Source organism: Chiloscyllium plagiosum, chromosome 15 (assembly GCF_004010195.1).
Source record: "Chiloscyllium plagiosum isolate BGI_BamShark_2017 chromosome 15, ASM401019v2, whole genome shotgun sequence".
NCBI lineage: Eukaryota > Metazoa > Chordata > Chondrichthyes > Orectolobiformes > Hemiscylliidae > Chiloscyllium > Chiloscyllium plagiosum.
This window is the reverse complement of record NC_057724.1, coordinates 77,987,112-78,001,193: the sequence shown is the minus strand read 5'-3', so window position 1 is coordinate 78,001,193 and position 14,082 is coordinate 77,987,112. Positions and strand designations below refer to the sequence as shown.

The following is a 14,082-nucleotide window of genomic DNA, read 5'->3' as shown; positions in this document are numbered from 1 at the left end:
ATTTGTCTGGATTGAAGTCCATCTGCCACTTTTCCACCCACCTCTCCTGTATTCTCTGACAGTCCCTTATGCTTTCTGCTACTCCACCAATCTTTGTGTCATCTGCAAACTTGCTGATCATGCCAACAGTGCCCTCTTCCAGATCATTTATGTATATCACAAACAACAGTAGCCCAATACTGACCCCTGTGGAATACACCAGTCACCTTTTTCCATTTTGAGAAATTCCCTTCAACTATTACTCTCTGTCTCCTGTTGCTTAACCAGTTCTTTATCCACCTAGCTAGAACACCCTGCATGTCATGTGACTTCACTTTCTCCATTAGTCCACAATGGGGAACCTTATCAAACGCCTTACTAAAGTTCTTGTATATGACATCAACAGCCCTTCCTTCAACTAACAACTTGGTCACTTCCTTGAAGAATTCTATTAAGTTGGTAAGGCATGATCTCCCCCACACAAAGCCATGTTGCCTATCACTGATAAGCTCATTCTTTTCTAAATATAAATAGGTCCTATCTCTTAGTACCCTCTCCAGCAACTTCCCCACCACCGACGTCAGGCTCACTGGTCTGTAGTTACCCGGAATATCCCTACTATCCTTCTTGTACAGGGGATCAACATAAGCTACCCTCCAGTCCTCTGGCACCTCACCTGTATTTAAGGATGCCACAAAGATATCTGTCAGGCCCCAGCTATTTCCTATCTCACCTCCCTCAGCAACCTGGGATAGATCTCATCCGGTCCTGGAGATTTGTCCACCTTAATAACCTCTAGCATACCCAACACATCTTCCCTACTTATGCCAATATGATCCAGACTAATCAAACTTCTATCTCTAATCTCAAGATTCAACATGTTCTTCTCCTCAGTGAACACTGATACAAAGTAATCAGTTAGAAGCTCACCCATTCTCTCAGGTTCAGTACACAGCCTTTCTTCATTATCTTTTCGTGGACCAATCCTTTCTCTAGTTACCCACTTGCTTCTTATACAAGAATAAAATGCTTTGGGATTTTCCTTAATTCTGCTTGCTAAAGCTATTTCATGACCCTTTTTCACCCGCTTGATTCCTTGTTTATGACTTGTCCTACTCTTCCGATATTCCTCCAGGACCCGTTCTGTTCTTAGCTGCCTAGATCTTATGTACGCTTCCCTTTTCCTCTTGGCTAGTCATACAATTTCTCCTGTGACCCACGGTTCACAAATCTTGGTCTTCCTATCCTTTGCCTTCAATGGGACATGCCTATTCTGCTCTACCGTTAACCTATCTTTGAAAGCCTCCCACATCTCAAATGTGGACTTCCCTTCAAATAGCTGTGTCCAATCCACATTTCCCAGCTCCTGCCTAATTTTGATAAAATTGACTTTGGCCCTGAGGACCACTCTCTTCTTTATCTACGAGTATTCTAAAACTTACAGAATTGTGGTCACTGTTCCCAAAAGAATCCCCCACTTCAACTTCTACCACTTGTCCTGGCTCGTTCCCCAGTACCAGGTCCAATATGGCCCCTTCCCTCGTCAGAGTATTGACATACTGCTCTAGAAAACTCTCCTGGACGCTTCGTACAAGTTCTACCCCATCCAGACCTCTGACGCTAAGTGAATCCCAGTCAATGTTGGGAAAATTAAAATCTCCCATCACCACCACCCTATTGTCTCTACATTTATTCATAATCTGTTTACCTATTTGTTCTTCTACCTCACGCTCACTATTGGGAGGTCTGTAATATAGCCCCAACAATGTAACTGCACCCTTCTTATTTCTCAGCTCCACCCATAATGCCTCACTGCCCAAGACCGCCATAGTGTCCTCCTTTAGCACAGCCGTGATATCATCCCTGACCAACAATGCAACTCCATCCCCTCTTTTACTTCTCTCCCTGTCCTGTCTGAAGCGTCTATATCCTAGAACATTTAGTTGCCAATTATCATGTCCTTCCTTCAATCAAGTCTCTGTGATGGCAATAATATCATACCCCCCAGGCACCAATCCAAGCCCTAAGTTCATCTGCCTTACACACTAAACTCCTTGCATTAAAGTAGATGCATTTCAGGCCACCAGTTCTTTTGCACTCACCTGCTCTCGGCCTATTCTTCCCTTTATTAATGTTATCTTCATATTTCTTACAGTCTCCAGTATCCCCCTCGCTGCCTACTTGTTTTCTCTTCTGGTTCCCAGCCCCCTGCCACATTAGTTTAAAACTTCCCCAACAGCAGTAGCAAAATCTCCCCCAAGGATTCCAGTCTGGTTCAGATGTAGACCTTCCCTTTTGTGATAGTCCCACCTTCCCCAGAACTGGTCCCAATGTCCAACAAATCTGAACCCCTCCCTCCTACACCATCTCTCAAGCCATGTGTTCATCCTGCCTATTTTTTCATTTCTACGCTGGCGAGCATGTGATACTGATAGTAATCCTGAGATCACTACCTTTGAGGTCCTCCTTTTTAACTTCTCTCCTCGCTCCCTGAATTCTGCTTTCAGGACCTCATCTCAATTTCTACTTATATTGTTGGTGCCTATATGCACCAAGACAACTGGCTGTTCACCCTCCCCTTTTAGAATGCTCTGCAGCTGATAGGTGACATCCCTGACCCGAGCACCTGGGAGGCAACATATCATCCGAGAGTCCCGTTTTCGGCCACAGAACCACCTATCTACTCCCCTTACAATAGAATCCTCTATGACTATGGCCCTATGAGTCTTTTTCCCGCCCTTCTGAACAGCAGTGCCCGCCATGGTACCATGATCTTGACAACTGCTGCCCTCCCCTGGTGAGCCATCTCCCCCAACAGTATCCAAAACGGTATACCTGTTTTGGAGGGAGATGGCCGCAGGGGACACCTGCGCTGCCTTCCTACTCTTTTTCTGTCTTTTGGTCACCCATTCACTTTTTCCCTCAGCAATCCTAACCTGCGGTGTGACCAGTTTACTAAACGTGCTATTCACGACCTCCTCATCATCGCGGATGCTCCACAGTGAGTCCATCCGCAGCTCCAGAGCCGTCATGCGGTCAAACAACAGCTGGGGCTGTACACATTTCTTGCACACTGCTTGACCTGTACTGATGTATGTTCAGGACAAAATTTCAAAACTTGTGATGACAAAATATGAAAAATTGCTAATTATGAGGAGGATATGAATATCCATATGAGTTAGAAGCAGGAACTCCTCGAGTCTGGCATACTAGGACAGAAGTAGAGTCTAACAGGGCAGGCTGGTGCAATAGACAAACAAATAACAGATGGAATTTGATTAATTAATTGAGTGAAATTATTAATTTTGGGAGAAAGAATGAAATGCTCCAACATAAATGAAGATTACAGTTCTAAAGAGGATGCTGGAGCAGAGGCACCAGAGTAAGTACATGCATAAATCACTGAATATAGTAGGGCAGGTTGAGGAAGTAATTAATTAGGTGCACAAATGCATCTAGAAGCAAAAAATACAAAACTAATGTAGTTATGATGACCTTTATAAAACAAAAATTCAGCCTCAGTTAGAGTATTTTGTCCTGTTTTGGAAATGGAATGTTTATGAATCATTCCAGTGAAAAGGGCTTTAAGCACAAAATTAGAGGGCTGTTTCCAAGGGAAAATTTGGTTGAGAGGAAAGGTGATGGAGGTATTTAGATGCTTGACAGAACAGATATGAAGAAACTGTTGCCATTGGGGAAAAAGCTGAGAACTAGAGGGCCGGACGTTCAGATAAAAAGACTAAAAGATTTTTTGATGTACCACATGGTTTGTCTCAATCAGCCCAAGAATGAGACAGAAGCAGGTTCATGTCTGGATTTTAAAATAAGATTGGATGATGATCTGAATAGAAAAATACTGTAGTGCTGCAGGAAAAGGTAGGTCTACAGAGCTAGCTGATTTGCTCTTGAGATTGAGACCCAGTATGGACATAATGGGAAAGTTATGATCATTCTATAATTATATGATGTCTGGCTTCATCAACAAGACAACTTATTTTAAAAGTAAAAAACAAAAGAACTGCAGATGCTGGAAATTAGAAACAAAAACAGAACTTGCTCAAAAAGCTCAGCAGGTTTGGCAGCATCTGTGGAGAGAAATCAGAGTTAATGTTTCGGGTCCAGTGACCCTTTCTCAAAACTGGGGTAGGGTCACTGCACCTGACACATTAACTGATTTATCTCCACAAATGCTGCCAGACCTGCTGAGCTTTTCCAGAAATTTCTTTTTTTTTGTTTTGTTGCATCAATAGCTACCACTGTATTTGGTTTGTGGAATTAACTGTCTCATACATGAGACAAGATACAAAATCCTTCCAAGGCATTGTGTTTGACAACAGATGTGTCTTTAAAGTTCAGGACAGAATCAGTGAGTTTTAAACATTGTACTTTTTCAAACCGTTCTTCCAAGTTAAACCAACATTGGTAAGATATCCAGTAGCGGCCACACTTGGTGTATTGCATACAATTCTGGTCACTGCATTGTAGGAAGGATGTGAAAGCTTTGTAAAGGGTTCAGAGGAGATTTACCAGGATGTTGCCTGGTATGGAAGGAAGGTCTTATGAGGAAAGGCTGAGGGACATGAAGCTGTTTGCGTTAGAGAGAAGAAGGTTGAGACGTGATTCAATTGAGACACATAAGATAATCAGAGGGTTAGATAGGGTGGACGGCAAAAGCCTTTTTCCTCGGATGGTGATGACTAGCACAAGGGGGCATAGCTTTAAATTGAGGGGTGATAGATATAGGACAGATGTCAGAGGTAGTTTCTTTACTCAGAGAACACTGCTTGCAACAGTAGTAAACTTGCCAAATTCAAGCACATTTAACGGTCATTGGATAGACATATGGATGAAAATGGTATAGTGTAGGTTAGATAGGCTTTAGATTGGTTCCACAGGTCGGTGCAACGTCGAGGGCCGAAGGGCCTGTCCTGCGCTGCAATGTTCTATGTTCTATGTACTATTTGTGCCACACAAGTGCAAGGCAATAATATCTTCAACAAGACAGAATATAACCATTATCCCTTGACATTCAATGACATTATCGTCACTGAATCTCACATTATCAACAACATGGGAATTATCATCAATCAGAAGTTGAACTAGATTTGCCATATAAATACAGTGGATACACGAACAGGTCAGAGGCTAGAAATACTGCAGGAAGGAACTCATTTCCTGACACCCCAGAGCCTGTCCACCATTTACAAGGCACAAGTCAGGATTAGGAGAGAATACTCTCCACTTATTAGTAAAGTACATCTCCAATCACATTCAGGAGCTTTGACACCTTCAGGAGAAAGCAGCCTGTTTGATTGACACCCAATCCAAAATACCCAACATTCATCCCTTCACCCTGCTCTTTAGTGACATCTATAGGTTATTCAGCAGTAATTCACCACAGCTCCATCTATAGCACATTCCGTTATCTTTATGAGAAAGATAACACGTGCAATAGATGTAATGGCAACAGATAATAGCTGATTTAGACAAGTGAGTGGACAAATACGTGGCAGATGAAATATGGTTTGGATTAATGTAATTCTGACTTAGATAGAGGAAATAGAATGGCAGAGTATTTTTAAATAGTGATAGATTGTGAAAGGTTGATGTGCAAAGGGACCTGGGTATCCTTGTACACAAGTCATTGAAAGCAAGCATGGGGCTTCAGCAAGTAGTTAGGCAGGTAAATAGTATGCTGTCCTTCAATGCAAGAAGGTTTGAGCACAGGAGCAAACAAGTTTTCTGACAGCTGTAACAGTCCACAGTGAGTCCATACCTGGAGTATTGTGTGTAGTTTTAGTCTCCTTACTTAACAGAAGATATACATGCCATAAGGGAAGTGCAGTGAACATTGATCAGACTGATTCTTGAGGTAGTAGGTTTGGCATATGTGGGGACTGTGTTGATTGAGTCTTTATTCTCTAGAATTTCGAAGAATGAGAAGTGATCTTATTGAAACATATAAAATTTTGACAGGGCTGGAAAGACTGGATGCAGGGATCATGTTTTTCCTGGCTGCGATGTCCAGAACAAGGTATCATGGTCACAAGATATGGGGTCGGTCAGTTCAGACTGAGATGAGGAGAAATTTCTTCACTTATAGGATGGCGAACCTGTAGAATTCACTGTCACAAAAGACTATAGAGGTCAAGTCACTGAATATATTGAAGAAATAAATAGATAGACTTCCGGAAGCTGAAGCTGTCGGGGGTATTGGGAGAGTGGAGAAATATGGCATTGAGATAGAGAATCAGTCATGATCATGCTTAATGGCAGATTGGGTTGAATAGGTTCAATAGCCAACTCCTGCTCCTATTTTCTAAGTTTCTATTTTTCAAAGTTCTATTCACACCGACCTCTCCCCAAGTTCCGGCTCCCTGAAAATGTTTTGGTTTTATTTTCCTTTTCACTTGCATTCCTATTCCCATCCTCTTAATGTGCCCTTACTCTCTTGGGTCCATTATTCACATCTGTCTTCTCACTTTCTTTCACTGCTCCTCAGTCGCTGCAGATTTAATTGATTTCTGTTTAATTAGAAAATTCAACAATGTTGAGCTGAATGTCTACCTGCTGTTGATTCAGTTGTTGATTCAGTTGTCGTTATTTCACGAATTGGTATCTTTTTTCGAGTGATGATACGTATTGCTGCATGAGCATAGCAAAAATGTCTCAATTAATAAAGTCATCAGCTGCATAATAAAGCATCAATAAATTACAAATATTGCGTGGGTCCATCCCAAAATTAATTTAACCCCACTTGGTCAGCTCTGCCAATGGGAAAACTCATATCAGGAGAGTCAACTTTTCTCACAGTATCCATTTTGTTTTATTCTTTCATAGGATATGGGTGTTGTTGGTGAGGTCAACATTTGTTACCCATCTCTAATTGCCCTTGCTCATCTATTTCAGAGTCAACCAGGTACCATGGTAGAATTTGAATCCATACATGTAGATCAATAGGCGAGGCATTCTGGATTACTAGACCAGTAATATTATCACTATGCCACCTATTGTACTTCCTCTAATCTTAACACATTTACCGAGTTAGGTAGATTACTGGTGACCACTTGATAAAAGTAAAGGAGTCAGGAGGTCTCGGAAACCCAGGACAACTTGGAGCTGTCTATGTAGTAGTTGTGTGACTCAATAGTTCGAGGGATAGGCAGTCTAGTTTGCAGCTGAGATCGTGAGTCCTGTATGGTTTGTTGACTCTTGGTGGAAGGGTTTGGGACATAATGGAACAGCTGAAGAAACTTCTCAAAAGGGAGGATAAATAACCAGCGGCTGGGGTTCATGTGGGAATTAACAATATGGGTGGGGGATGGCTCCTTGGACGACTTGCAGGATCAGATTTAGGAGTTAGGGAGTAGGTCAAAATGTAGGTCTTCCAGGCTAGTAATCTCAGAAACATTACCTATATCACAAGCTTGAGTATTTAGGCAGAGGCAGGTAAATGTGTAGCTTAAGTGACAGTGTAAAAGTGAGGGTTTTAAATTTTTTGGACATTAGGATTACTTTTGGAGAAAGCTATTCAAAAGAGATAGGCTTCACCTGAGCAAGAAAGGAAGAAATCTCCTGGTTGAGAGGGTAAATAGCACAGTGGAGGTGGATTTTAACTTGTAAGGCAGGGGTGTTGACCTAGTTCTGGAAATATCAGAGAGGGAAAAAGAGAGAAGATGGGGAAGAATAAGTGAGCGAGGCTTGAGTATTGACAGTGACAAAGAAATTATTACCTTCCAGTGGGCAAGAAAGAGATAAGGGCAGTGTTAAATTGTGTGTTGGTAAATGCATTGAGTACCATGAACAAAACTGCACAATTAGAAACAGAAATTGCTGGAAGGGAATAAATATGACATTGTAGCATTGACTCAAACCAGAACAGGACTGGTTACTCAACATCCCGGGTTATAAGCCTTTAACTAGAACAGGGTGGGTAAAAAGGTAGGCGTAGCGGTCTTGGTCAAAGCTAGTATCATTGCACTTGAACAACATGCATTTCCTGAATTACAATCTTCATGGTTGGATGTGAGGAACAGGAAGGGAGCAGTGACCTTGTTGGACATTTACTTTGGATCTCCAAATACTAGTGAGGAAGTACAAGATAAATTTGCAGTCAGATTATTAAAATTGGCAGGATACATAGGGTTGTGATAGTTGGTGATTTCAATTATGTCTGCAACATGTGCAGGATAAATTTTCGGAACTGTACACTTCCAGTCCTACTGGGGCTGGGGTGGGGGTGGGGGGGTGGTTTGCAGGTTTGGAACAGATGTGCTGAATCTGGTCTTAGGAAATGAGACAGCCTGAGTGGATATATGGGAACACCACCACCTTCAACTTCCTCTCTAAGTTCATATGTTCATAAGCTATATGAGCAGAATTAGGCTATTCGATCATGGCTGATATGCTCCTTACCCCATTCTCCTGCCTTCTCCCCATATCCCTTCAAGCCATTATCAAGTAAAAATCTGTCGAACTCCTCCTTAAATTTACTCACTGTCCCAGCATCCACTGCACTTTGGGGTAGCAAATTCCACAGATTGACATCCCTTTGGGAGAATAGTTTCTCCTCAACTCTGTTTTAAATTTGCAACCCATTATCCTAAGACTATGACTTCTCATTCTAGAATACTCCACAAAAGGAAGAATCCGCTCCATGCCTATTTTATTTACACCTTTTAATATTTTGAATCACTCAATTTGATCTTGCCTCATTCTGCTAAATTCCAGAGAGTATAGGCCTAAACCGTTCATTCTCTCTTCATACAACAAATCCCTAATTTCTGGAATCAATCTGGTGAACCTCCTCTGAACTACCTCCAATGCCACAACATCTTTCCTGAAATAAGGGAAACAAAACTGCCCAATACTCCAGGTGTGGTCTCACCAATACCTTGTATAGTTGCAACAATACTTTCTTGGCTTTATATTCTATTCCTTTAGCTATAAAAGCCAACATTCCATTCATTTTCTTTACTATCTGCTGTACCTGCATGCTCATTTTCTGTGACTCATAAACAAGTACACCTAGATCCCTCTGCATCGGATCACTCTGAAATCCCCCATCCCTCCCCCCCCACCCTCTTCAGATAATAGGTCGCCTTCTCATTTTTTCAACCCAAATGCATGACCTCACACTTATCCATGTTAATCTCCATCTACCACATTTTGGCACACTTTTCTGACCTATATACATCCAATTTTAAGGTTCTTATTTCCTAATTGCAAGCCTCTCACCATCCTGACTTGGAAATATATTGCCATTCGTTCACTGTCGCTGGGTCAAAATCCTGAAATTCCCTCCCTAATGGCATTGTGGATCAACTGAAAGAAGGTGGACTGCAGAAGTTCAAGAAGGCCACAGCCTTCTCAAGGCCAACTAAGGACGGGCAATAAATACTGGCCACCCAGTGATGCCTCCATCCTACAAAGTGAGTAAATTTAAGAAAAAATCAGAGTGGGGGAGCATTTGGGAAATAGTGATCATAATATAAGATTCAATGTTAAGAGAGGAAAAGAGAAGATTTCAGTGGTCTAAAAGTTGAACTTGAGCAGATTGAATAGAAATGTATTTGGTGGCTAAAACAGTGGATGGAAAATGGGAGAATTTCAAAACAGAAATGAACAAGGTAAAAGCTAGGTACATATCAATGACAAATAAATATGAAGTATTCAGAGTCAGAGCACATTGGGTGGCTAATGATTTTGATGAGAAAATAAGGAAACAAAATGAGGCATATGATGAGTACCAATTAATATCAATAGATACCAGAAAGAGCAGCTTGAATGTACAACAGGCTAATACTGGCATAAGAAGGAATAAGAGGGAGCATGAAGAAAGGATGGCAGGTTGTGCTAAAACAAATAGTAAAATGTTCTTTAACATATTACTAGTAAAAGATTAGTGAAGGATAAAGTAGGGCCCTTGAGTAACAAGCAGGGTAAGCTGGTCACTGGAGCAAAGGGTACGGCAGAGGTATGAAATGGGTATTTTGCTTCTTTTTTTTAACAAAATTAGAAAACAGAGGCAATTGCCTAATTGAAATATGGATGTTGAGCAATTAAGCAGTATAGTGGTAGATTTAAAAAAACGTTCTAAAAAGGCTGGCTGCAGAACAGATGCATCCTACATTGCTGAGAGAGATAAGGGTAACAATCATGGAACCATTGACTGAAATTGTCCAGGCCTCTCTGAACACAGTATTTAGTCTCGAGGGACTAGAAAATTGTAAATGTGACACTGTTATTTTAGAAAGCGGAAAAGGATAACCCAGGAAATTAGATATGTCAGGTTGATGTCAATAGTGGAACACAATAGTGGTCATAATACAGAATAATGACAACATACACTTATTTTTCTCTAAGTTAGTACGAAATAATCAACATGGCTTTGTCAAAGGAAATCATTTCTGACAAATTTGATTGAGAGTTACAAAGGATGATGCTGGAAAAGCACAGCAGGTCAGGCCACATCCGAGGAGCAGGACAGTCGATATTTCGGGCATAAGCCCTTGATCAGGAAATTTCATTGAGTTCTTTGATGAGGTGTGGATGTTGTATATTTGGACTTTCAGAAAGCTTTTGATGTGGTGCCACAGAGCAGGTTTGTTAACAAATTGGAAATGTTTGGGGTTGAAAGGTCCTTGGCTGCATGGATTAGTAGTTGGTAAAAGTTAGGAACAGAGTGTATGTGTGGATGGACATCTCTTAGACTGGAGATGAGCTAGATGTGGTATTCCCCAGGGATCGGTGTTGGGCCCCTTGGATGTTCTGATTTATGTTAACAAATTGGAGATTGGTGTTGAGGGCAAACCTTTTAAAATTTGTAGACAATACTAAGCTAAGCAGAATAGTGAACTGTCAAGATGACACTGAGTGATGACACAGGACATTGACAAGTTAGCCAAATGGGCAGAAACTTGGCAGATGAAATTCAAAAATGCACAGAAGCATAAGGTAGAAGAAACATTCAAAGACAATTCAGGCTTAATGATACAACTTTGAGGGGAGTACAGGAGCAAAGGGACCTCAGGTTCATGGACATACTTCTCTGAAGGTGACCAGGCAAGTTAAAAATGTTATTAAGAAAGTTTATAGGATCCCTTGGTTTATAAATAAAGGTATGGAGGATAAAGGAGATTTACAAGAATGACACCAGGGATGAGGGATTTCAGATACATGGAAAGATTTGAGAAATTAGGCTTATCCTCCCTGGAGCAAAGAAATTTAAGAGGTGACCTTACTGAGGTGTTGAAAATTATGAACAATTTTGACAGGGTTGTAGAGTCACAGAGACGTATAGCACAGAAGCAGACCCTTTGGTCCAACTCATCAATGCCGACCAAATATCCCAACCCAATCTAGTCCCATTTGCCAGCACTTGGGCAATATCCCTTCAAACCCTTCCTATTCATATACCCATCCAGATGCCTTTTAAATGTTGCAATTGTACCAGCCTCCACCACTTCCTCTGCCAGCTCATTCCAAAAATGTACCACCTTCTGCGTGAAAATGTTGCCCATTAGGTCCCTTTTATATCTTTCCCCTCGCACCCTAAATCTATGCCCTCTAGGTCTGGACTCCCCACCCCAGGGAAAAGACTTTGTCTATTTATCCTTTCCATGCCCCTCATGATTTTATAAATCTCTATGAGGTCATCCCTCAGCCTTCGACGCTCCAGGGAAAACAGCCCCAGACTGTTCAGCCTCTCCCTATAGCTCAAATCCTCCAACCCTAGCAACATCCTTGTAAATCTTTACTGAACTGTTTCAAGTTTTACAACATACTTCCGATAGGAAGAAGACGAGAATTGTACACAATATTCCAAATGTGGCCTAACTAACATCCTGTACAGCCGCAACATGACCTCTTAACTCCTATACTCAATGCTCTGACTGATAAAGGAAATAATACAAATGCCTTCTTCACTATCCTACCTACCTGTGACTCTACTTTCAAGCAACTATAAACCTGCACTCCAAGGTCTCTTTGTTCAGTAACACTCCATAGGTCCTTACCATTAAATATATAAGTCCTGCTAAGATTTGCTTTCCCAAAATGCAGCACCTCACATTTATCTAAATTAAACTCCATCTGCCAGTCCTCAGCCCACTGGGCCACACTGATCAAGATCCCGTTGTGATCTGAGGTAACCCTCTTCACTATCCACGACACCTCCAATTTTGGTGCAAACTATACCTCCTATGTTCATATCCAAATCATATAAATGACAAAAAGTAAAGAAGGATATTTTATTTTCACTAGTTGGTACACCAGTAACTAGGAATTACAATTTCAAGATTGTCAGCAAGAGAGCTAGAAGGGAAATAAGGAGAAATTTCTTCAATCAGAGAATGGTTGGGATTTTGAATGCACTGCTCAGGAAAGTGTGAAGGTGAATTCCATACAAGGTTCCAAAAGACAGCTGAATATATACTTGTAAGTGATTAATTTAGAGGGCTATAGAGATAGGTCTGGAGAATGGCTCTGGCTGGGTCGTATCTCAGGAGCCAATACAAGCACATTGGATCAAATGGCTTCATTATGTAATGTGCAATTCTATGACTTTTTAGCTGCCGAAAACATCAAGTTCGACATCAATTTCCAAAATACCACTTGTAATATCTGAAAAGCAGTAACTGAGATAGATGAAACATCCAGTTCACTCCAATCCCGTAAATCTCATTTCCAATTGAATTGCATCAATATATCCAGCCATTTTCACTCCCGAGCACCAAATTAGGAGTTCATGCCTGATCCCAATTCAGTGCTCCCCTGTCAATGAGATACACAATTTACAGATGTACAATAAGATACCTTATTGAAATAAAACGCTGTAAAAATGCCAGAAGTGAAACAGCACAGATTCTAATCATATCCTCCTCTAACATCTTCCAGGGGTGTTGATGTCATATACATGGACTTTAGTAAGGCATTTGATAAGGCTCCCCATGGTAGATTAATGGAGAAAGTGAAGTCACATGGTGTGCAGGGTGTTCTAGTTAGGTGGATAAAGAACTGGTTGAGCAACAGGAGACAGAGAGTAGTAGTTGAAGGGAATTTCTCTGAATGGAGAAAGGTGACCAGTGGTGTTCCACAGGGGTCAGTGTTGGGGCCACTGTTGTTTGTGATATACATAAATGATCTGGAAGAGGGCACTGTTGGTATGATCAGCAAGTTTGCAATGACACAAAGATTGGTGGAGTAGCAGAAAGCGTAAGGGACTGTCAAAGAATACAGGAAGATAGAGATAGACTTTTCACAGCAGAGAGCTGCGCGAGCTGGGCGGAAGTGAGGTTGGAGCGCAGAGCTGGTCGGGAAGGTAAGTGATTGATATATAAAGAACTTACCTCGACGCCAACGGTCTTTTCACAGCAGAGAGCGACGCAAGCTAGGCGGAAGTGAGGTTGAAGTGCAGAGCTGGTCGGGAAGGTGAGTGATTGATATTTGAGTGGGTGTGTGCTAGACCCCAGGCCCTACACAGTAGGGCCTCCCTCCCATCCTCCTCCTCTAACCTAATTTTAAAGTCCACAGGTAAGCTAATCAATGTTCTTGTTTTGGAGACGAGGTGTAAAGTAATGGCAGCGCAGGCAGTGGAATGTTCCTCCTGCAGGATGTTTGAGGTAGGGGTGACCACCGATACACCTGCCGACTTCACCTGCAGGAAATGCAGTCAGATCCTGATCCTCACAGAACGAGTTAGGGAACTGGAACTGGAATTGGATGAACTGAGGATTATTCGAGAGGCTGAGAGGGTGATAGATACAAGCTACAGGGGCATAGCTACGCCAGAGAACAGAGGTAGCTAGGTAACAGTTAGAGGTGGGAAGGGGAGGAAGCAGGCAGTGCAGGGATCCCCTGTGGTCGTTCCCCTAAACAATAAGTATACCGCTTTGGATACTGGTGGGGGGGACGGCCTAGCAGGGGTAAGCTGCAGTGACCGGGTCTGTGGCGCGAGGTCTGGCTCTGAGACTCAGAAAGGAAAGGGGGAGAGGAGGAGAGTGCTAGTTATAGGAGACTCTCTAGTTAGAGGGACGGACAGGCGGTTCTGTGGGCATGGGCGAGACTCTCGGATGGTTTGTTGCCATCCGGGTGCCAGGGTCC

The 14,082-nt window shown here is 42.0% G+C and overlaps 1 protein-coding gene across 1 annotated transcript in view; it reads right to left on the bottom strand.

The window, feature by feature from the left end:
- LOC122557459 overlaps positions 1–14,082 on the bottom strand; it is a 170,559-nt gene that overhangs the window by 75,405 nt on the left and 81,072 nt on the right. The window contains exon 9 of the mRNA XM_043705218.1: positions 6,547–6,624. Within this exon, the coding sequence (XP_043561153.1) occupies positions 6,547–6,624 (78 nt within the window). The remainder of the gene's footprint in view (positions 1–6,546; positions 6,625–14,082) is intronic.